General features: G+C 42.8%; 1 protein-coding gene across 1 annotated transcript; it reads right to left on the bottom strand.

Moving 5' to 3' along the window:
- Nucleotides 1-1,896: 1,896 nt before the first annotated feature.
- fs(2)ltoPP43 (female sterile (2) ltoPP43) lies at nucleotides 1,897-25,790 on the bottom strand. The gene is given in 8 exon segments (XM_069331167.1): nucleotides 1,897-2,298; nucleotides 6,944-6,999; nucleotides 7,746-7,871; nucleotides 12,221-12,327; nucleotides 16,556-16,741; nucleotides 21,007-21,165; nucleotides 25,619-25,690; nucleotides 25,692-25,790. Coding segments are annotated over 8 exon segments (1,077 nt in total). The 5' UTR covers nucleotides 25,779-25,790; the 3' UTR covers nucleotides 1,897-2,014.

Raw genomic sequence — 25,790 nt, 5'->3', positions numbered from 1 at the left:
TAAATATCACCAAGGATGCCAATACGAGTAGTTTGGGGGAATCCCTCGTTCCATGTGAATCATTTGTAAATTTGTTTGGTGGCTTTGAGGTACTTCCTGTGAACCCTTCAGTTGTCTAAAAGTTTTTTCAACTTTCCGGAGTTTCCCAGTGAGGTGGCAAATTGCCACTCGCTCCTTGCTCTTCTGTGAGGGCAAGGGGAAGGGGGCCCCCCAGTGTCTGGCTCTGGTTACCAGCAGGCTAAGCAGAACTTGTGGCCGATGTAACATCTCGGCAAAATAGCTTCAGGGAGCCACCAGGAGACTCAAACTCCTCAGTTCTTGAAGGGGGGTTAAGTAGATTCTTGGAATAACATCAAAATGGTTAACACCGTTATGCATCACATACAGTACTGCACCTTCCACAATTGCACACACTGAAAACATTATTTGCTGTCATATAATTATTGTCGAACAAATACTACTGTACCAAATATAATACATTTGCTCCATACTCTCATTAGCTTATATGCAGATAATGAGATGGGTTTGTTAAACCTACATCACCTACCTTAAGTTATCACATTTCCCAAGTGTACAACTAATTACAGTTAATTACTTTCCAACCTGCTGGAGAATGGTCAGGTCAGGTGAAGGCTGGTAATATAACTAGTCGACAGCGAATCAATCTAATTATGGGCTATTCATGCCCGTGCCACCTCTTGAGTGGCTTAACTTTCATCAATCAATCAATCAGTCAGTCTAAATTCCAAGAGTGGTTCAGTACAGATGCTCGAGGGATACCAGAGATCTTCAACATTCACCAACAACAATACAACACTTGACACATGCAGTTCCTTCACTTGCACGACGCTTCAGCCTCGCTACAGAGCAGACAGCCAGACTCCGGCTGCATCGAGCTTCCACACACTCCACCCGTATTCAGAGTGCCACGCTCTACGCTCTCAAAAAGTCCACTACGGGCTCACCATAGCCCGTGCTACTTGGAACTTTTTGTTCCCAGTAGCAAATCTTGAACAACATCAACTACTACTACACTTTCACCCCACATCCGAGCTCTCCACCCCCGGCCTCACTCGGCTCTCCGCCCTGCTCTAGGTTTTGTTTCTACTACAACTCTTCACAACATTGCCAACAAACTGACTGCTGTAACCAAGACTATACTAAATAGATATAACAAAAATGCTAAACTCTCGTGTCTAATCAACCAAACATGTAAAAGTAAATAATATGTTACACTACTATCATGAGCCTATTGATCCATATATATACATAATATTATATATTATACATATATAATAATATTATATGTATAATAGGTAATGTGTGTGTGTGTGTGTGTATATATACACCTGTTGATTGACGGTTGAGAGGCAGGACCAAAGAGCCAGAGCTCAACCCCCGCAAGCACAACTAGGCGAGTACACACACACACAGTACCTCCTGTCAAAAGAAAATTATACTCCAGTCTCAGTTGTGTAAACAAGACTATTATAATGACGTCTGTGCTACACTGAGACACCATTAGTATTATAGGAGCTCAACACAACAAAAATGGCATCCAGCTATGGTATGCTTTGTAACAATGTATATAAAGCTCGTATAAATAGCTTTACCTCAATTGTATCATGTAAAAGATGTATTAAATGTGTGACATTATTTACAACACTCAATGTTTGCTTCTATCTTAAGGAATGTTTTTGTTTCACCAGAAGAGACCACTATATAATATGACCTAAAATTAATCATGTACGATTGTATGCAAACTTAAAAATACATAAACAGACCATAACCAAATTGTACAATCAATTACTTTGTAAACTAAAGCTAACACGGTTCTTGCACGCGTTGAGCGAAGGGCTCAAAAAGTACAAGTATAAATGTTAATCAATAAAACAATTTTGTATTTTAAAAAAATTTGTTTATTAAACTATTGTACCTTCAAATACAGGTTGAAAGAAATGAACTTAAAAAAAGTAGAATACAAAACCAACCAACCAACCAAACTCATCTTTGTTCATGAATCATCCTCACTATCAATCTCAATATCTGAAAGGTGCTTTCCAACTTTTAGCACAGGACTGCTATATTTACAATCGATAAGATTTCCTTCATCATCAAAATTGTCATCATCGTCGTCGTCATCATCATCATCATCACTGTTGCTGCTGCCGTGTACCACAATGCCCGAAAGGTGCTTTCTAAGTTTCAGCGTAGAACTGCTGTAGCCACACTCGATAAGATCTCCCTCCTCGTTGAAGTTTTCTTCGTCGCATTCATCGGCATCATAACTGTCATCGAGTCACCTGTTGCAAAATAGTGTTTGTATTATGGCTATATTCTGACTTGTAGCAAATAACAAAACAATAATGTATTTAAAACGCTTACCTTTTACATTAACATCAATTACATATTCTAGGTCATAAAAGTATGTGTGTGTACGTCTGATACCATACTACTTGTGTCAAGGAGGAAATGTATATGTTTATCTCTTAGAATGTTCGGTAATACGTTTATTGTTTGTGATGTGTGTCTATGTATGTATTAAAACGATGTACTGAACGGGGTGAGAATAGCTTCAGCTACCTCATCCCTTTCTATGTATTTTACCTCAATAAACTTATTTCAATTTCAACTGTACATATTTTTATGCAAACATCCTCTTAAGGGAGGAAATAAGGCAGAGGCAAAAATTACAGACCGATAGCACTAACCTCGCACATCACAAAAATCTTTGAAAAAGTGTGTTAAGAAGCCAGATCACAAAATACATGGAATCGCAGCATCTCCATAACACTGGACAACATGGTTTCAGAACAGGGTGTTCTTGTCTATCACTGTTGCTGGACCACTATAAGGTAGTACCTAAGCAATAGGAAGCAGAGTTACAGTGAGGGGCGAGACCTCAGATTGGCATGAAGTCACCAGTGGAGTCCCACAGGGCTCTGTACTCGGTCCTATCCTGTTTCTGATACTGTATACGTAAACGATCTCCCAGAGGGTATAGACTCATTCCTCTCAATGTTTGCTGACGACGCCAAAATTATGAGAAGGATTAAGACAGGAGGACTGCTTGAGGCTTCAAGAAGACCTAGACAAACTGAAGGAATGGTTGAACAAATGGTTGTTAGTTTAACCCAAGCAAATGTAATGTAATGAAGATAGGTGTAGGGAGCAGGAGGCCAGATACAAGGTATTGTTTGAGAGACGAAATTCTTAGAGTCAGAGAGAGAAAGACTTGGGGGTTATCATCATGCCAGACCTGTCCCCTGACGCCCATATCAAGAGGATAGCATCAGCGGCATATGCCAGGATGGCCAACATAAGAACAGCATTTAGAAACTTGTGTAAGGAATCATTCAAAACTTTGTATACCACTTATGTCAGACCAATCCTGGAGTATGCAGCCCCAGCATGGAGTCCATATCTAGTCAAGCATAAGACCAAACTGGAAAAGGTTCAAAGGTTTGCCACCAGACTAGTACCCGGGCCGAGAGATATGACTTATGAGGAGACCCTACGAGAATTAAACCTCACGTCGCTGGAAGACTATTTAGGGGTTAGGGGGTACATGATCACCACATACAAGATTCTCAGGAATTGACAGGGTAGATAAAGACAGGCTATTTAACACAAGGGGAAACATGCACTAGGGGACACAGGTGGAAACTGAGCGCCCAAATGAGCCACAGAGATATTAGAAAGAATTTTTTTTAGTGTCAGAGTGGCTGACAAATGGAATGCATTAGGAAGTGATTTGGTGGAGGCCGACTCCATACACAGTTTCAAGTGTAGATATGATAGAGCCCAATAGGCTCGGGAACCTGTACACCAGTTGATTGATGGTTGAGAGGCGGGACAAAAAGAGCCAGAGCTCAATCCCCGCAAGCACAAATAGGAGAGTACTATGACATGGCCTTAGATACCACGGAAGCAAGCAAAATGCTGATTTTGTAAAAGCCTTCGACAAATGTGACCATGGTGTTATTGCACACAGGTATGTTCAATAGAATTACCTGAAAAATAGGCAGATGGATCTACAACTTCCTGACTAACAGAACCCAATGTGTAATAGTCAACAAAATAAAATCCAGACCATCAACCTTGAACTCAGTCCCTCAGGGTACTGTGCTCTTGCTCCAGTACTGATTCTCATCCTCATATTTAGACATAGATATAGTATTATAGATTGTGTCCTTGTCTTTCTTTGCAGATGACACTAGGATTTTTATGAGAGTAGAACATAAGGACACTGTAAACCTCCAATAAGATGTAAATCAGGTCTTGGGGTAACAGAAAAATAATATGGTGTTTAGCGAAGTTCCAGCTCATGTGTTATGAAAAAATTAAAATATAAAAACGGAAACCATATACAAAACTTCGTCAAATCATAACGTAGAACGAAAAGGCAATGTAAAGGATTTGGGTGTACTCATGTCGGAAGACCTTACCCTTAAAGAACACAATAAAGTAGCCGTCACAACTGCAAGAAAATGACATGTTGGATAACAAGAACTTTTCACACTAGAGATGCTATATCGATGATGATACTCTTCAAGACGCTAGTGCTCTCTAGAGTGGAATACTAAAGATGACATGAAGATGGCACCAAAGAGAACTGCAAATGCTCAAGGAAATTCTATGGTCTGAAAATACAACACCTTCTGAAGCCTACCCAAGCCAACAATTAAGGTAATGCCCAAATGCTAGAAGACCAGACCAGAGCAGCAGGGACAGACCTCACTCTGAAAAACAATGACCAAGGAGCTGGAAGGCAACAGCCTTCCAATGGTGTCAACAGTGGTAGACATAACTGATGCAACAGCTGCCTCAGGAAACAAAACTGGTCAAAAATAGGGATGGTGGACAAAAGGGAGAGAGACCAAGGCAAATCTAAGGCATGAGCTAATAGAGCTGGCATACCAAAGTTGCTGAAAATATATCCTCAACTGCATTCCAAAGGAGAGGAGCGAACAACTTCAGAATCTCCTCTGAAGCCTGAACTGCAGGCAACAGGGTTACAACCCATGGCACCAAAGCCTAAACATCCAGGCCGCCACTTGGCTGTTCAGAGAAACAGCTCTACTACTTCCCAGACATGCAAAACAGCAGCCAGCCACAGACGAGTTAGGTGACCCTGCACAGCCTGGACCCCAGAGAGCATAAACAACTTTCCTAATGTAACCCATAGGCTGTAAACAGACCCAAATTCAAGGATGCCGGATCCATCAAGGAAGCAAGGTCCTGATCCTGGAGGAGGAATTTAAACGAATCAACCCATGCTGACGAGAGTGAAAGATGGAGTCGAAAACCATCACCAATTAAAATGCCTTTGAGGGATAAAACAATCTATAAATGAACAAATCCACAAGTGCTGTTATGAGGGTTCACGGATTGAAATTCATTCAAATGAAGATTTGATATATAATGCTATTGTGATTTGTGTGTGTACACAATCTTTAAATGCACATGGGGAGTAACAGCTAAGAATCCAATTCAAACACTGATGGAGGAAACACAAGATCTTCCACCCAAAGTGAAAAATCAATAGAGACTAAACAGAGTTGAAGGGCACTTACAGACCATCCTCAAGCTCTTCCCCAACCAGGAGGCCCCACCAAGGAACAAGACCTCGGGGCAAAACCACGCTCTGTGCTGGACACTAAAGACAAAGGCATCCACCACAAGGAAGGATCCTAGCCGACTGCAAACAGGCCAAATGGGATAATTTCATAGTGGAGACTATCTTATCTTGAGGTTATCTTGAGATGATTTCGGGGCTTTTTTTTTTTTTTTTTTAGTGTCCCCGCGGCCCGGTCCTCGACCAGCCCTTTACCCCCAGGAAGTAGCCCATGACAGCTGACTAACACCCAGGTACCTATTTTACTGCTAGGTAACAGGGGCATAGGGTGAAAGAAACTCTGCCCATTTTTTCTCGCCGGTGCCTGGGATCGAACCCAGAACCACAGGATCACAAGTCCAGTGTTCTGTCCGCTCGGCCGACCGGCTCCGTCTATTGAGATGGGGGAAGAGGAGGGGGGGGTCTGATTTTGGTTATTGTCTATGGCAGGCAGCCATAATTCAACAAGAGCCTGGTATGATACTCAAGGTTTGGAGGATTCAATGTGGGAAGCCTGGGTGACAAGAGAGAAGGGAGGGGAAAATTCTGCCAGGAAAGATATGAAGATGTAACACAGTTAGCCGCCTACGCACTATACAGGTTGCTGTAAATATGGCCTAAAAACCTCAGAAGGATGAGCGGGTTTAAGCCACAAGCTCCTACGCTCAGAAATCACAAACTCTTTAGACCATCCTGGAATTTATTGTAATGAAGCTTGTTGAATGAAGAATGAGAGAACCCACTATTTTTCTCTCTTCCAAGAGAGGCAAGATTAAGAGTAAGCTCAGAAAAGTCATCAAGAGCTGCAGTCTAGAATGGAAATAAAACATCGAATATGATGAAATGTTCATTTCTGGGTAGCTCCATGGTAGCTTCCAGTTTCGGCAATGCTTGGTCCATTCTTTCCTCTGGAATCAGAGATCCTTCTGTATGGTTTGTTAGCAAGACAAGTGCCACACAATGCTGCCGATGACGTAGGTTGCCTTTTGGCAGACATCAAGCGAATTGTAGCAGAGGTTGTCCACCCATTGCCGCCTATCGTTTTCCTCGTTTCATAACTTCACTGCTTTTAAAAGAGAAGTGGTTGGTCTGTGAGGGAGGGGGGGAGGGGGGGGTGCCAGATTTGGATTGTGGCTTCAGGCTGGTGTATGCAAGTGTCAGGCCTGGTACAGGTTGGGAGACCTTGTATACTATTGGCCATGCTCATGGAAGCTTCCAAAGGTGCTTCCCAGAAAGAGCTGTTTGGTTACTTATAATACTAGCCCAAATAGAACTAGCCCAATTTAAGGGCTTTCTGTATACTAGTGTAAAATGCTCTGTACTTACAATCTCGTGCTTGTAATCTACGAAACTGCTTATCCAGGCAGCCATCATCATCATCTCTGAAATAAGAAACATAGAAAATTATAATGGCATACACACGATATATTTTAATCCAGTATATAATTATATTTATCTTTAAATGTTTGTGCAAGTATTTAGGTTATCTTGAGGTTATCTCGAGATGATTTCGGGGCTTTAGTGTCCCCGCGGCCCGGTCCTCTACCAGGCCTCCACCCCTAGGAAGCAGCCCGTGACAGCTGACTAACACCCAGGTACCTATTTTACTGCTAGGTAACAGGGGCATAGGGTGAAAGAAACTCTGCCCATTGTTTCTCGCCGGCGCCCGGGATCGAACCCGGGACCACAGGATCACAAGTCCAGTGTTCTGTCCGCTCGGCCGACCGGCTCCCTAGATAGTGGCATGTTGGGCCGAGAATTAAAAGTTAACTTTTTAACTTAATAAAATTGGCTAGTTTACCACCTAAGACTAGTAATTTTTCAGGAAGTACATATGGGAACCTTAAATGCAAGCTCTCTAGATAAATAAAATATTCTGCACTCGAGATCACGGTAAAAAATTGTGCCTGCTCAGCGTGCCGAACTGAAATGACTGTATAATCAGCTTTTATCATTCCCAGTATCTCACGCTGTATTTATTATGTACGAAGAGAAATAATGCACAAACAAGATGGTTAGTAAGGCCGATTCATCTCTATATATAACCAACAAATTTAGTTTATGAATCGATTGCAAACAGAATAGCGCATAATCTATTTTAACAGGACTCCATAATAGTTTAACTCACTCATTGGAGCTATCTTCTTCCTCTGGGTAGTCATTCCTCCAGTTGTCCTCATCGTTTTCATCGTCGTCATCATCTTCTATATTACGATCATCATCATCACTAGAGTCGGCAACATATTTCTGAACACTGGAAATTGGTTTAGCTAATAATATAAACAGTATTTATATTGTACATTTTAATTCAGAATTAAATTAAATATGATCCAGCTGTATTAAAGAAATCATGGGGAGGTATCTTTATATTGTCTTGGTACGACACTCTGCACCAGATATCTTCTTGGAAAAATATGAACTTTAAAATGCAGTTGTGATAAATATGAGACACAGACGAGAGACACACAGAAAGAGAGACACAGATGAGAGAGAGAGAGACACAGATGAGAGAGAGAGAGAGAGAGAGACACAGATGAGAGAGAGAGAGAGAGAGAGAGAAGAGAGAGAGAGACACAGAGAAGAGAGAGACACAGAAGAGAGAGACACAGAGAGAGAGACACAGATAAGGATTTAAATAAATTTATTAATCATTGTAGTCTAACATCTATTAACTTAGAAGTGAATTTTGACCAATCGATAATTTAGATTGATAGGCTATATTATTAATAAACCCCCCCAACTTGTGTAGGAAACTACTTGTGGGAAAAATTAAAATAGACCTGTACAGTATACTTTAATTTCGTACAGTCCGTTATCGAAATAAATTATTTAACAAATTAACTATAATTAAAATATAAATAAATTAATTATTTGTAATTAAAATAAATAATAAAATCCCAAGAGTCAGTTCCCCCCCCCAAGAGACATGATACAGTCGTATAAAATACGCAAAGGGATCGACAAGGTGGGCACGGACGGAAGCTTGAGATTCAGTTGTGTCTCAGAGATGCTAGAAAGTTTTCTTTCAGCGTAAGGATAACGAGTAGATGGAATGACGTAAAGGAGCAGGTTACAGAGGCTATCTCCATTCATAACTTTAAAAGCAGGCACGATAGAGAAATTGGGCAGGAGTCATTGCATTAGATAACCAACGGCTGGAAAAGCAAAGTCCAAGAGCTAGAGCTTGATCCTGCACACACAATAGGCAAGCTTGTTTGCTTGCTTGCTTGCTTGCTTGCTTGCTTGTTCGTTCACTCTTTCATGTACCATTACAAACCACTATCAATTTCTGGCAAGTATAACAGCATTACAAACCACTATCAATTTCTGGCAAGTATAATACTGTAATCTCATAACCGGTTATCAGGCTTCGTGCTAGGGGAGCCGGTCAGCCGAGCGGACAGCACGCTGGACTTGTGATCCTGTGGTCCTGGGTTTGATCCCAGGCACCAGCGAGAAACAATGGGCAGAGTTTCTTTCACCCTATGCCCCTGTTACCTAGCAGTAAAATAGGTACCTGGGTGTTAGTCAGCTGTCACAGGCTGCTTCCTGGGGGTGGAGGCCTGGTCGAGGACCGGGCCGCGGGGACACTAAAAAGCTCCGAAATCATCTCAAGATGACCTCAAGATAACCACTCGCTGTTTGCATGAAGTTCTAACAGCACACATTAAATATACCGTACTTTTGTATTTTAAATGTTTTTACCATGGTTTTTCAAAGTGCAATGATGCATTGGGTTGTAAATATTATTACGTCTCAATGTGTATAATATTGCTACATTATATACATATTATTGTCATTAATACAAGTTCAAACACTATATGCTTTGAACACTGTTTTTGCTGTTACACTATGTAAACAAGTTATATATACAGTATAACTCTACAAAATGAGCCACTAAGCTGACCTGGCGAGCACAAACCCAACATAGCATCAATACGCTAGTCAGCAGGCATCACCTGACATGGCATAATGCCTCAAATATAATATGCACAACCCTAACTCTAGGTACAATGCTGCTATCATCAGAATCCTGGTCCCTAATTACCGAATATGAATAGTTTTCCAAAAGTTTATTTTCTAAAGGTGCACGAGGTCGTTTCATGATGCGCAAGGGCACGAAACACTGGTCGAATGTGGCCGTTTGCGTCGTGCTGTGAACATCATATCTAGCATTATTATTATTCACCGATATTTAAACCTTAAACATAATCTATCACAGTCAGGATCATCCAGGACACTATTTTCCCCATAAAATCGGAGTTACTAATTTTATTTATTATTAAATGGTGCTATGGCCCCCAAGCTGCACGAGGGTGCCTAGAGCTCCTTGCTGCATGCGCTACCTTTAGTTGTTCACTGGGTACCGAGGCTCTCACAACCAGGAGAGATGCAGACAATTTTTTCAAGGTGTCATCTGTTTACTGAAGGCTTAAGGAACAGGATGCGAGCCCCCTTGTACCTGACGAGTTTTGAATTGCTCGGTATACCTACAAGTAAGTTTTCTTGGTGAGCACCACCTATCAAGCAAGTGCATCTCCAAGTGCAGTACAGGTTAAACACTCACCCTGTGAAGACAATCAAAGGGCTGGTTGTAAACCTGCAAGGGGCTTGCCTAGTCCCAAAGGTAGACCAAGCAGGAACTCCAAGTACAGGTGTCACTCACTGAATATTACAGACACCATAACAGCATAGGGCTAATGCTGCTGTCAAGGGTGCGCGCAGCCCACTGCATAACGAGCATACCAATAACCAGAGTGATACTTAAACGAAAACCCAGACTACCCCGTCCACAACCTCAAAGAGGAGTCAAAGATCCATACACTGCTAAGTGCAATGCACCTTCCAACTGGAAGCTTGCCCCAGCCGCTAATATACAGCCTCTCTAATATAAACAAAAAAAAGTAGTTAGTAAACAGTTGAGAGGCGGGGCCAAAAGAGAAGAGCTCAACCCCCGCAAACACAACTAGGCGAATACAACTAGGTGAATACAGCCTCCTAAATCCTCCAGAGTAAGTAACACTGACTAGACAGGGGGAAACACCAGCAAACACCAGCAAACACCAAGACATGATCACTAAACGAATGAAGTTCTAGCGAACAGCGAACAGTTCAAGCAAGAAGCGAGGCACGAGGACATACTCAATGTGAAGCAAACACCAAAATAAATCACAATTATACAAGCAAATGCCACCCACAGGACAGAGTGGGCCCAGGATGGCCAACACTTTACTGAAAAAGACTTGAAGGGTGCTGGGGGAGGGAAGAGGAGCGTAACAGCGATCATCAAAGACGCAAGAGCCAGGCAGCACGATGCCCGACTCGTATTCACCAAGGTGTCAAGGTCGGTGGATTGCAGTAGCCTTGTTCATGACTCTCCTGGCTTCACGGGTTCCATTTTCTATGCTTTGTTCACTTGCTGTTTGTATGTTTTAGGTTCACCCACTTTTCTGTTGGCCTTTTCTTGGTTAGGCTGATCTACGATCCCCTGCCTGTTGCGGCTTTTTAAGGGGGAAAAATTTTTGCCTCTGGTCAGTCCTCAGTTGGACTACTACGACTTGCAAGAACCTGTCATGAAGTGAATTGGGTGGAACTTGCCAGATATCAAGCCCTGAGGAGCCACCAATTGTTATAAGCCCATTTTATGATTATAACAATTATAATCTTATAATTGTTATAATCATAAAATGGCACAAGAAAGTATATTTCAGATGATACAGAACTTTGGATATTACAGGTGGTGGCCAATAGAAATCTGTCCAGGTGGAAATGTACTCCATGAAGGAACTTTTGGAGCCGTGACTATGCAAGATAACCTTTCAAAAAATATAAAATTGGTTCCAAAAGTGGTCCACCATGATCTTACACGGCTGCGCATAATCCCTCAAGTCCACAAAGTGGTCATTCAAATGATCTCAAAGCAAAACCTACATAAAATAAATCAATAGGACAAATATAATAAAACATGGCAAAAGTAGCAGGTTTTTCTCTACAACCGATACATAATTGGCTCTGAAATTTGATCTCATTTTCTCTAAAATTTTCTCTCTTTTCTCTATATAATTAGCTCTGAAATTTGATCTCATTTTCTCTAAAATTTTCTCTCTTTTCTCTATATAATTAGCTCTGAAATTTGATCTCATTTTCTCTAAAATTTTCTCTCTTTTCTCTATATAATTAGCTCTGAAATTTGATCTCATTTTCTCTAAAATTTTCTCTTTTCTCTACATAATTAGCTCTGAAATTTGCATTAATACCATCAAAGATTAACGGCAACAGATTTTAAGAAATATAAAATGCATCTATTCTTTAGCTCATACAAAAAGTAATTTAAAATAAATGAATTATAGTATAGAATATTCTCTAGAAAAAAACTCATCAAATTTAGGCAAGAATGTTTGTACAGTAACAAGTCTGGTCAAGTCATGATTATTTGTTTTCTCAATTGAATCTTGTGTCTTAAAGCTTCATTTTATGAACACAGCTGTGTCTCTCAAGTCAAACTGGCACTCATGAAACTGTTTATTAAACAGTAACATATGATACACAACAACTACAAGCATAACTGTAAAGTTCCTCTTACCAAGGAGAAAATATACTTACTTACAAATATAATCTGTCCAGTCCATATCTGTGACGGAGTAGAAGATGTCATACACGTACTTCTCGGACTCCATGGGTACACCATTACAGGTTATCACATCCGGCATCTGAAAAATCTTACACGACTTAAGATCTCTCTACGAAAGTCAACTGAAAACGGCACGTTACCATTCATGAAATTATTCAAGATGTATCCAATAGGCAATAGTTTTCCCTTAGCGCTTACATAAAAAACCGGCATTGAATGTAATGAAACGTCAATTTCTGGGCGAGCCTCGGTGGCTTCCCGAAGCCATACGCCGAGTTGGTACTATCTACTAGAATGCATCAGCTGTGTAGTCCTATAGGCCTACCGGAAACCAGCGCCAGAATCTGGCCCTTCCTCAAAGAGGAGCAAGGAGCACACACTTATTTGCCACCTCATTGGGAAAGGGAACCAAAAAGTCAGTCGAAAACTATTGCTAGATTCCAAAGAGAGACCGAAACCTCAAAACCTGCTTAAAGTACTCCCTCAACTATGTAAACAAAGTATTGAATCGTCTCAAAACCAATGCGAGCTTGTTGAACCCACCTCCCCCACTCATGTGGGGGGAAGGGGGAAGGGGACGATAGCTCACCACCTGCCAGTTTTAGAGCAGATGTAAACATCCACCAGACGACCTTTTAGACGACCTAAAAGATAGGGAGGGGGGGATCAGGGAGTCACTGGGGTCACCCAGAAATTGGCATTTCATTACATTTGATGACGTTTTTCTGGGGAAATGCCCCTTGTGGCTCCGTGAAGCAAACTACCCATAGAGAAGAACAAACACTTTTGGGACCACAGAGCCGCAGCTTAACCCCTGCAAGTACAACTTGGCAAGTACATGGGAAATCAGCAGTGAGGAGGGAGCACCGTAGGAGTCACGACGAAGACGTGACCCCCAGCCGAGACACGATCCAAAGCCACACAAGGGTGCTGAAGTCCAGAAACTTCACCAAATACCGGGCTGCCAAAACCCTTGTTTAACCTCCGACATTCATGCACCCGATTATAAGCTTGGGACACATTCGCAAACACAGCTGAAAAAGTGGCAAACTTCTTGACATAGGCACAAGGGTAAACCACAGGCTGGTTAGACTGAACACTGCGAATGACCTGGGAAATATGAGCCTCGGACAAGGGGCCAAAGAAACAGGTTTAACCCATAAGGCGTCCACTGAAGCAGAATCGGTGGCACAAAGGTAGAGGCGGAGAGCCACCACCATACTCGGTACATGATGCACCCCTGACTGAACCAACCACACTAAAGGACCCCTTTGGAAGCCAACCGACTAGTTCTTCACCAGAGAAGGAACCAGCTGCTATGAACACAACACCCACCAAAGCCAAAATAACAAAAACCTTGCCTAAGGAGAGGCTAGAGAAACAAAAACAGCTTTCAATCGACAATGAATTCAAGGACATTGTCGATGTCCTTGAGGACAACCTCATTGACATCGAGGTTGTTGATGAGGACAGCCTTCTCCTCAGCAAGAGTCGAGAAGGAACCTGGGTAGAGTTGCCGTAGACCCACATCCCAAAAAAGAGCAGGAGCAAACAGGCAGTCATTGGGATGCAAAAGAAAGGCCCAAACTCAAAAGAGGCAGTGTCCATCAATGAGGAATAGTCTGGCTCTCTCAGTAGGTACATCAGGAGTGCTTCCTGAGCCACCACAGGAGGGACTCAGAGAGGAAGGAAACTGAAGGATGATCCTGATGGGGCCCAAAAGTGCACACAACTGAACCCTGGGAAAACCACACCCCAAATCATAATTATATAGGGAGGGAGGACAAGAACCCCCCCCCCCCTTCCCCTGCAAAAGAAGACCCCTCCTTCAAGGGAACCAGGAACCACACAGTCGAACAAGACCCGAGGGCTCATATCCGATTTTGCCCAAAACCCTGGAAGTAGTCAAAGGCCCTGGGGCAGAGCCACCATCTGCATGCACTTCCTGAGATAGAAAAGTAGAGTTCAAGGGAGAGGCTAGCTGAAAAGAGACCCAGAAGCCTCAGCAGGACCAGCTAGCTCAACTGCCTCCAATCCCAATTCTCAAGCTGAAACCCGCAGAGCTATCCGAGCCACGTTCTGAGCTAAACCCTGAACCGACCCAGAAACCCTCGGACACTTCAGGGCCAGAAGTAGGGATGAGGAAGAGGGGAAAGGAAAAGTGCAAATGTAGCCAAGGTGGGATGCACAAACCTCTCCAGTTCTAGGTTCCTAAACACCAACTGGAAATGAGCTGTAGCTCCAGGTCAACTAATCTGACACACAAACTAAACTGCTGTAACCTAGGAAAATGAACATGCGAAGTGGTCGCTGCCTGGCAAGCCCCAAACTCATCACTAAGGGTCCAAAAGAAGAGCCATATAGGGAGGGCAAACCCCACAAAACTCATGGCCAAAGTTGACATTGATCCACCAGCAGCATGGGGGCAAGGGGCAGAAGGAATTATCGTTGCCAAGTAGTATGGACAACGAGCAACCCACAAACTAACAAAGCGAGAGCAGGTTCAAGAAGCACAGTACAGTGGAACCTCGGTTCTCGTATGCCCCTGTTCTCGTATTTTTCGGTACTCGTACTCACTTTCTCCAAAAAATTCGATTCAGTACTTGTTGTTTACCTCTGTGTTTGGAATTCATTTATACACATAGTCGTACCCGATCTGGTTTAAAACAACTGGCCCCCAAGGCTCCCGACTCACCCTGGGCGAGTGCCACCACAAGCGAGGACCTCTAAGGAGCAACTCTCGAACACTTCAGAGAAGATAAGTGGTGATGCAAGGGCACCTCTGGGGAGCACACAAAAAAAGGAACCTGAGAAAATGTAGCTCCAAGCACTCTTAAAACTGAGCTCAAGCTATAGTTTTAATAGCCAGTGTACAGGAAATGCCATCAATGGCAGATACCACACCACTTAGCTGAACATGCAGAACACCAGAGCCAGCACAGATGAAAGGGGACCCAGTATACATCAGCTATAGAACTGGCTGCTTAGACCCAAACAGGCAGTGAGCAATCTCCCCTTTCCTTACAAACGAATGGAGAAAATGAGGCAAACGCGTTCGCACTAATTCCGAGAGAATACGATCGTTTGTTTTCATAGCAGAAAGTTCTTCAGGCACGCTTTGAGGCTTCAGTCTTGAATCCTGTAGTAGTTTGTTTTTACTCTTTACTTTCTGGTTGCCTTCCCTAGTAAGGTTGCACATATCACTACTTCCTGCACCTCTGAGGGGAGAAGAGCGAGGTTCTGGCACTGGTCCCTGGTCGGCCTATAGAACTCCCCAGCTGATGCAACCTAGTAGATGGTACCATCTCAGTGTATATCTTCAGAGAGCCACAAGGGGCTCCCCACCATAAAAAGAAAATGTATTATCTAAATATGCAGATTTATCTGAAAATTAATATAGAAATGATATTTGTAATACAGTGGCATCTCAATACTCAAACTTGGGGCTGGATCAAGACTAAGTGAACTTTTATAAGCCACACTGGTTGACTAGTGAACATTGAAATGAGCTGTAGTCCTGCAAATACAAAAAGATTGTGTGAAGCAATGCAATTGCAAAAATATTTCCTTGATGCATAGCCTTTGTGTGCGCAAGAGGAAGTATACCCAGCACCAGCAGTCTGGTATTCTGCGAGACAAGGCTGAAACCGACCGTGCGAATGATCGGGTCGTGTTATGAATGTATGCAATACAAATGCTATGTTTTAAACTCTTCACAAATGCAGTTTTTAAATAAAATATTCATCATAAATCACACTTTTTCTTACAAGACCAATTCCACAAAGTAATTAGTGATGCCTCATTATCAAGATCTATTCACAAACTGAGCCATTTCTATGCTAATGCTTGTATAATGACATAGAAAATAGTTTTGTATCTTGGTGCTGCACAATATGATACTGATTCTTTAACCCTTTCACTCGCTTGCCTCATTCACTCTGCCAACACTTGCTCGTTCCCCGATTCAAAACACACACACACACACACACACACTGTGATGTGGTGGAGGCTGACTCCATACACAGTTTCAAATGTAGATATGATAGAGTCCAGTAGGCTCAGGAACCTGTACACCAGTTGATTGACAGTTGAGAGGCGGGACCAAAGAGCTAAAGCTCAACCCCCGCAAGCACAAATAGGCGAGTACAAATAGGCGAGTACACACACACACACACACTTGCCTGCTTGACACACCCCAAGCATACTTGTTCCACCCCTCTCACACTCGCTTGCTTTATCACGCAGACAAAGCACTGGTTCACCCCCAATCATGCTTGGTTACCAGGGTTCCGTAAGTCATATCTTACATCTTCCGATAGAAACTCTGCATCGTAGTACTTGATTTGATCACAGAATGATGGGGATGGAGAACACTTCACTACTTCAGTCTCATCGGCTTCATGGACGTCTTCCTTCTTATCCTGCATCACTTTCTCCTCTTTAACTTCTTCTGGCTCGCCATCATCCACATTTCCTCGGTATTTAACAAGGACCTGTACAATAAAAAGGAACACTGATTAATGAACTTGAGGTTATCTCGAGATGATTTCGGGGCTTTAGTGTCCCCGCGGCCCGGTCCTCGACCAGGCCTCCACCCCCAGGAAGCAGCCCGTGACAGCTGACTAACACCCAGGTACCTATTTTACTGCTAGGTAACAGGGGCATAGGGTGAAAGAAACTCTGCCCATTGTTTCTCGCTGGCGCCTGGGATCGAACCCAGGACCACAGGATCACAAGTCCAGTGTGCTGTCCGCTCGGCCGACCAGCTCTTCCCCCCCTCCCGAACTGTCATTAAAAAAAAGAAAATGTACTTAAAGGTGAGAGCAGAATATCTATAGGCTACACTGAACCTGTAGGGGATTCACAGGTTATGAAGGACAAATTAAGGAGGACACCTGGGCACTGGGGATGTTTGCCAGATATATTACAGCAAACAGACAGTCTGGGATACTCGGCTGTGAAGGCCGACCATGGTTTGCCGAGTGGACAAGTGTGTGAACCACCAGTGTGCCCTACTCAGCCAGTGCTCTATCTCAACCTGGGGCCTAGACATGGGTAACAAGATCCTTGACTCACCCAAGGCTTCTTCTGAAGCATGTGAAGTTTGTCTGAAACATGTTCCGTCGAGGAAAGCCAGAAAGAGGTACAATGTAGATAGAGAACGCAGACAACACTTCAAAAGAAGAATAGAAATAGCGGAAATGCTTAACACTTTTGTCCGCCGAAGACGGAATCTGCATCCATTAATAACTTTACGGATGTCCGGCGGGAACGCATGTTGCGTCCAAAATTTAAAAGATTTGTTAAAATTCAATTTGCTTCTTGATCATCATGGGACTAGTTTTAAAATGTGCGCCTTTATATTGCAAACAGTTTGATACCAGAATAAACGACGTAGCATGTAAATTGAGGCGAGAAAACGGAACAGAATATACATATTTTAGTTGTGGCGTGCGGCTGGGTGCTCGCTCACAGGTAACGCTTGGCTGAATTTTTGGCTTTCCTGTGGGGGGCAGGGGTGGGGGGGGGGGGTGGGGCAGGGGGCAGGCTTTTTTAACCTTATATGCATATACTTTGGTAGGGAAATCTATTGCGAACAAATTGATACCAAAATGAACAACGTAGCACAAGATTTGAGGTGGGAAAACTGAAAAGCAGAATACACATTTTAGTGCTGTTGCGTGCTCATAGGGAACGCTCAGCTGATTTTGGGGTTTGGTGCAGGTGGCATGCCGGACATTTGACCTTGTATGCATATACCCCTGTAGGGAATTCTATTTCGAACAATTCAATACCAAAATGAACGACGTACAACGAAAATCGAGGTGAGAAAACTGAAAAGAGAACACATTTTAGTGTGGTTACACGCTCACACGAAATGCTCGGCCAACTTTAGGGGTAGGCTGGGGTACACATGCCAGGAAAGCGAAAGTGTTAAGCAGACAACTTTCCATACAAAGAAATATTTAAACAGGGAGATTGAAGAAATCGAACAGAGACAAGCATTCATATTAGATTGAAGAAAGGCAACTAGAACAGGAAAGCAACTATAAAGAAGTTCCTGTAAAACAGTTTAATAAGGGGTACAAGTGTTGTACCCCTTATTGTTACGAACCCGAATCCAGCGTCCGAGCCTGGAGCAGTGACAACCACGCCATCTGTGGGTCAGCTCCTGAAACCCCCGCCAAATGGACGACGACACCTGGTGAGGACAAGGTGTACCAGCCACGAGGGCCAGTTTCCAGTCCTGTGCAGCTCACAACACAGCCGCTCCTGACCTCTGGTGAGGTGGTGCTCCGACAACAGCGCCATCTATGGACTGGATACGTCAGGTGTTTGTGCCCGAGCCCGTAAGCGAGGTGTTTTAGTGTGTCCCAGTCATTGATGACGTGTCTGTTTACAGAGTCGACCTGGGACTACTGTGATGGGAGTCGAGTCAGTCTACCCGAGGCAGCCAGTCTCCATACCTTGAACGTTGCTGCAGCTGTTGTGAAGTCGTCCCCCCGGAAGAACACTGTGGTGTGTTAGCCTGCCAGTGGAGTGGCAGTAAAAGGATTTACCCGGGACCGACTGTTGGAGACGATCATCCACTGGAGTACTGAAGACAGGAGAGTGACTTGTGTTGTCACACGAGGCTCCTGTCTAGGGCGTTCCCCTTTAATCGTTCGTGGAGTGGCCGTACCAGCCTTGTTGGCTCAGAACCTGCCAGCAGACCAGCTGGACGTGTGGTTGACGGCCTCCACGGCGGTGCCCCCAGTGGACCTGTGTTTTGGCTGACCTGTGGCCCGGGTAGGCTCGGCATTCTCAGAGGACACGTCTTGAGGCCACGAAGAAAGCACCGCGGACTCAGCACCTAGCTTCTTGATCCAGAGTCTTCAGCAGAAGACTAATTTGTGAATAATCCCCTTGTCTAGTGTTAATACCCCTCCCCCTTGTGCACTCATTAATTTTATATATTTAAACGGTGATGGTAATAATTATAATTCAGCAGTCTCCGTGGCGCAGTGGTAAGATACTCGCCTGGCGTTTCGCAAGCGCCTTGCCTTGGGTTCGAATCCTGGCCGGGGAGGATTGACCGGGTGCCAATCCTTAACTGTAGCCTCTGTTCACCCAGCAGTGAATGGGTACCTGGTTGTTAAACGATTCGGCGGGGTCGTATTCCGGGGAAATTAGGGTTAAGGACCTTGCCCGAAACGCTACGCGTAATAGTGGCTTTACAAGAATGTAAAAACTCTTGTATATACCAATTAACCATTAACAATTAACCATAATATTAAGTTCTTAACTTTCTTTCCCTACTCCCTTTAAGTTACTTGCATCACGGATCTCATCCCTTGATAGCCACTACTGGCTTGGGAACGGATACATTATATCTTCCTCTAACAACATCAGAGTAAGGACCCCGTTGCGTCCCGAGAGGGCCGTAACATGTTAGTTTACTCTTCGGAGGTTGCGTGGAGTTTCACCTTTCTTTTTATGACGTCTTCAACGGTTTTGTTGACCGTTGAAGTCAACAACGGTTTTGTTGAAGAGTCAACTAACACAGCACTTATACCCCCCAATTAGACTGTTTTACAGGAACTTCTTTTCGACGACTGATAAAACAGAGGAAAGGGTCCTGAAAGATATTATTGATAGAAACGTTATCCCTACAGACAAAAATCAGAAAATACAATTGGCAATCTACTACAAAAAAAAAAAAAAAAAAAAAAAAAAAAAACAGCCAACGTACTCATGAAAAACTCTCCAGACACCAAACAGAACGCCTTGAAGGAAACCAACGTCGTCTATGCCTTCACATGCCCGCTTGGGGCCTGTAATCCCCAAAGAACTCAGTATATAGGCAAGACAACAACGTCTCTTTCCAGGCGATTAACTGCACAAACAACAGGGCTCCATCAAGGAACATATAATATCTTCTCACAACCAGACCATCACCAGAGAAATCTTAACAAGCAACACAGAACTCATCAATAAATACAGCGATAGACTTGACATCAGCGAGGCACTACACATCAAAAAGTCAACACCAGCAATCGACAGCCAATTAATGCACAACTACGGGTATATTCTACCCACTTCAAGACCCCGAACCAATATGAAAGCAGCAAGAAGTATGGGCCAATAGGCCTTCTGCAGTTATTTCCATTCTTATGTTCTCATACCCATTGTTTCGTGTTCTGTCTTATATTTCACCTCGCCCAAAACTTTTGTCCCATATCACCTCACCCAAAAACGAGTACAAGTATGAATGTATTGTGCATGTAAATCAAGTCTTTGAAAATGTAATAAGGAATTACGAAACGCGTTTAGACGTCAGACTAGGAATAAAAATTAATTTTGGAGAGTTACTTTATCAATTACCCTCGACAGTGAAGAAGAACGTAAGAAATATTGAGAAGATTCGTGTTAGAATTATTAATCTTACCCTTTTGGTCATATTCAATAACATATGTTTACAAGAAAGACTGCTACCAGTCTTAGCTATGTGAAGCTATGCGGTGGGTGTTCCCAGGCACCCATGCACACGCCCTAGTCAACTAGGTCACGACATGATAAAATGATTGCAACCAAGAGTTCTGATGAACTCATGATGGTTTCCTAATTTTTTGCCCAATATATTCATTAGCTTTGTCAGTACAGATATGTACTAGCTATAAAATTCATAGTATAAACATAATTGTTACCATACTGCCGTGTGCAACGAATTACAGCATTTAAAAAGACAGGGAATGCACAAACAAAAGTAATGACTCACCATATATCGCTTGTTCTTGATCCTCTCTTTGGCTTCAAGCTTGGCAGTATCCCGATATGACCCGGGTTTACCCAGTTTTTTGTACTGCTCTCGTAACTCCCATCCTTTCTTATATTCCTTTTCTATGGTCTTCAGCAGTTCTGGTTTCAGAAGTTCATCCTGAAAAATTAATATAAAATAAATTGATTCAATCAGCATGTCTTAATCACTGCAGTGCGCCCCTGTTCAATATGACGACTCCGTGGCACGCACAAAAAAATTACAGAAAAATTATTTGTATCTAATAGTGAAAATGCATTCCCTGATCACAGGGGACTACAAAAAATTTCTGTAGGTTTCTGTGGATATGGTCGAGAGAGGAAAATCATCCTCAATTCATAAGTGCTGATTAACAAGGTCAGGGTTCTGAAAACCGTGAAGGTCTATCAGGCCAGGTGGGCAGCAGAAATTACCACGAATATATTTACAGATTTATATCAACGTCACAGACTTTTTTTTTTTCAGCTATTTTGAGAAATGTCTACAATAAATTATGCAGAACATAATTATACATAACATTTGTGTCACTAACATACATAGATTCTTTGGACAAAAAAATACCATTTTAGCCATTATTAGTATTATGCTGTACACACAACCTACATTTCAAGTGCCGATTGAAACCATTAAAAGATTGTGTACTTACAGTACTATGAACATCACTAATCTAGTCACAACACTGCTATTATTATTAGATTCCTGCCACTACATCATAAATAATAATTTTCAACAATTTTCAAAATGAACAAGAGGTCATATATTCATAATGTGTAGAGACACATGAAACTGCAGTTGTGTGCTGTGAATGCCTACCTATTGCTGTGATCATAACCAGCATTGTGTTCACTTTTATCTGAACCTTGTACATGGATGATCTTGACCGAGGTAAAGACCGATACACTCCAAAAATAATCAGTTAATTTATTCATCATTATCGAGTGGTGCAGAAGTATCGAACTGCATGGCACTGATGCGAGCTCTTGCTGCATGCACTACCCTTGGTTGCTCAGTGAGTAACAAGGCTCTCAGTCAGGAAAGGATACAGACAATACACACAGAAATCCCAATTGCGTGATGCATCAAATGAACAAATCCACAAGGGCCGTGATGAGGATTCGAACCTGCGTCCGAGAGCATTCCAGACGCTGCGTTAATCGACCGAGCTACGACATGGTCAAATGACATGGTCGATACAGACAATTTTGTTTATCCCAAGAAGGTGTCTGTTTACTGGAGGTTTGAGAAAGCAGATGCAAGCCCAGTGAACCGATGGGAGTTTTTAATAATTTGCTAAACTTACAATGAATTTTCTCAGCATGTACTACCCATCAAACAAGATACTGTATCTCAATGAGTGCAGTAAAGAGGTTAATTTACCTGCAACCCCCCTGATTTTGGGGGTTCAGTTCATAAGAGCTGAACCCCCTAAATCTATTCATCTGGATTCCGAGTGTTCGTCTTTTTGGGATAATTAAAGAAATTTTGGGAAGTTTCCTTGAAGCAAACTACAGAAAACTCATCTTTGAATATGGACTTATAAATATTATATAAACCAACTTTTATACAAAAACATTAAATTTTTTTAACATCAAATGTACCTGCTTGCTTTCTTGCTTTCATTACAAGAAGCTTTCTTGTAATGAAACATCTTTTTCCCAATAGGCGCTCTGTAGCTCTAGGGAGTTTAAGCGCTGGTAATGCCAAGCTTTAATATTGTACCACGCTTCCAAGACCCACTTTAACCTGGGAGCCAGAATCAGAATCTGGCTTTCCAAGAGACATAGGAACCATGGACATCAAATGGGTTCAAAACTGATAATGGTAAGGTATTATCACAGATATAATAACATAGGATAAAAAACCCACATTTGTGTATGTTTTTTTTTATGTAACAATTTGAACTATAGCAAGTCTTTCACTCTTCTGAGTGCATCTTGAGGTTATCTTGAGATGATTTCGGGGCTTTAGTGTCCCCGCGGCCCGGTCCTCGACCAGGCCTCCATCCCCAGGAAGTAGCCTGTGACAGCTGACTAACACCCAGGTACCTATTTTACTGCTAGGTAACAGGGGCATAGGATGAAAGAAACTCTGCCCATTGTTTCTCGCCGGCGCCCGGGATCGAACCCAGGACCACAGGATCACAAGTCCAGCGTGCTGTCCGCTCGGCCGACCGGTCGGCATTACCAAGAACTGAGTATAGACTCATCACATGACCAGTAATCGTTATGATGCAAGTCTTGTCCAAACCATACACTCAGACGAGTCCTCTACCGTCCAGCCCAAGTGGTTGGGTGTTTAGAAGAGGAGATACCATCTAGGATGGACAGAGCAACAGAAGAGGAAAAAAATCAATGAGAAAATAGTAGTTTTAGGGAAAGGCCTATCAATAAAGGAAAACGTTCGCAATTTTCAGAGAATTGGAAAACTCGTAAAAGGCAAGATTTGCCCTTTAAGGGATACATTAAACGAAGTGAAGCAAATGACGGAAGTGCATAGAAATGCCAAGAAATTTAAAAATGATGAGGATGGGAAACAACGATCATTAAGACAAGACCTTTCAAAGGAAGACAGAAGATGAAACTTAACCCATCTGAAGTAAAACGTTTAAATGAGAATACTGTACAAGATTTTTTTCTACGAGGTGACAGGGATTGGCAAGCTGGCGAGATGGTACACAACGGCATACCAACAAAATCGTTAGAAGAAAGAAGAGTGAATGCACAAGGAGGAGGAGAAACATGTTCCTGAAAATTGTGTATACAACAGATAGGGAAGGGCGAGTTAAATGATAATATAGCTTGAAGATGCCAGATATTGTTGCACTAGCAGAGATGAAACTGAATGATAAAATTTAAAACAAGGTGGTATAGTATTCCCGAGGGGCCATGCTATTCAATGATGCAACAAAAAAAATTAAGAAAAGCTAGGGGGGGAGGGAGGGGGGTGGGGTGTTGCTGTCATAGTGAAGGAACGACCAAGGGCAAGAGAACTAATACTTGACAACCCTCAAGAAGTAGACAATGGCTCTGGAGATTTGTAGTCAGAATAATAAACTAATAACAGTTCACTGCTGCCACGATCATTCCGTGCTGACCCCGATTGCTTTTTTCCAGCTGCTACGTTGCCGGCTTCCTACTTGTGCTTTTTAAGGTTCAGTTCCTCGGTGCCTTCCTCTGCCCTCGCTCAACTTCTTTACGGACACCTTGGTTCTTGGTTTAGGCATTGCGACAGGCACTTGCCAGGACACTCAGGGTCGTTTTTCTTTTTATTTGGTTGCACAGTACAGCATGGGAGATTGCAACCATGTGGCATGCCCTGACGCGGTTTCCGATTCCTCCGGGCTCCGTACTCTGGCTCCATGGTTGGACTTGCTTCGGTCAGTTGTCATTTGGAGCAGGGACATTGCATGTAACTCATCTGCTAGCTTCATCAAGTTTGGTTCTCCACATAATTCACATTCAGAGAATGTCCAACTCTAGCAGACAATCTGTCCCAGTTCCTTCCTGTCCCCATGCTACACCACAAATATACAAAACAAAAGCACACAGGACAAAGTCCAGAGAAGCACTTTGCTGGAAAAAAAAAAAAAAATAGACCAGTCACAGCTACCGATGATCCTGGTGCCCTACTACAGTTGTTTGGAAGGTGTCGCATCAGTGGAGGAACCGAGGGCTTGAGCCAGTGGACATCAAGAGCCCTGGCCATCCATCCCTCCCTCCCTCCCAAAATGAGTTGGAGACTCGTGGTGAATGAGTGCATGCTCGTTTTGAGAAAGTTTTGATCATTTGTGTACATTGTTGGAAGAGTTCTTTAGGAGGGTTGTGACTTATCTGGTCTTTAGTACCCAGCAGAAGTCTGTATTAGTTTGCTGACTTTTTGCGTGGCGTTCTCAGCGAAGTGGCAGAGCGTTACCTGCTCAAATGATATACAATTCAATAATATAACTGAAAAAAATCAAGACAGAAATACAGTAAATTTAAAAATGATCTTCACAGCAACTCCTGCCCCATGTCTAGCCTGGGACACTTTCACAGGGCAACTGCTCCATCGTGTCATCACGAGATTTCCTTAGCTTCACCATGGCCAAAGTCAAAATTCTTTAATAATTTTCCTATGATCTGGGAATGCCTTTTAAATATATTAATAGAAAAAATGTATAATTTTCCTGCACACCACAATATTGTCTAGTATAAACAGGGGGGTACAGCCCAAGGGTTTCTGTACTGAGAGATCTCTAATGTTAGTACAATACTATATACACACACACCAGTGCATCAAAGAAAAACCAAATCAAATCCAGAATTTTGTAGAGATCAGTCAAATATACAGGTACAACAAAAACTGAACCAACAAAAGAAATCCACAAGGGCCGTGACGAGGATTCGAACCTGCGTCCAGGAGCATCCCAGACACTGCCTTAATCGACTGAGCAGTGTCTGGGATGCTCCCGGACGCAGGTTCGAATCCTCGTCACGGCCCTTGTGGATTTGTTCACTTGATGCATCACAGCTAGTGTGATCTCTGTGTGTGCTGAACCAACAACCTTCACATCACTTAAAATGGAAACCTTCACCTTTGAATTTACAGTTGCAACTCTCTTCAGAATAGTCGGCACAGCATTTTTAGAGTCATCAGCAGCTGTAGCACTCAGTCCGCAACCGTTTAGACTCCACAACGATAGCAGGCGACGGTTCCTCAGAAAATCGGCGCTTGATGCGAATTAATGTAGCCATCCTCGATATTTA

This window comes from Procambarus clarkii, chromosome 3 (genome assembly GCF_040958095.1).
Source record: "Procambarus clarkii isolate CNS0578487 chromosome 3, FALCON_Pclarkii_2.0, whole genome shotgun sequence".
NCBI lineage: Eukaryota > Metazoa > Arthropoda > Malacostraca > Decapoda > Cambaridae > Procambarus > Procambarus clarkii.
Note: the sequence above shows the minus strand (reverse complement) of the source record. Positions and strands in the feature narration are given on the sequence as shown.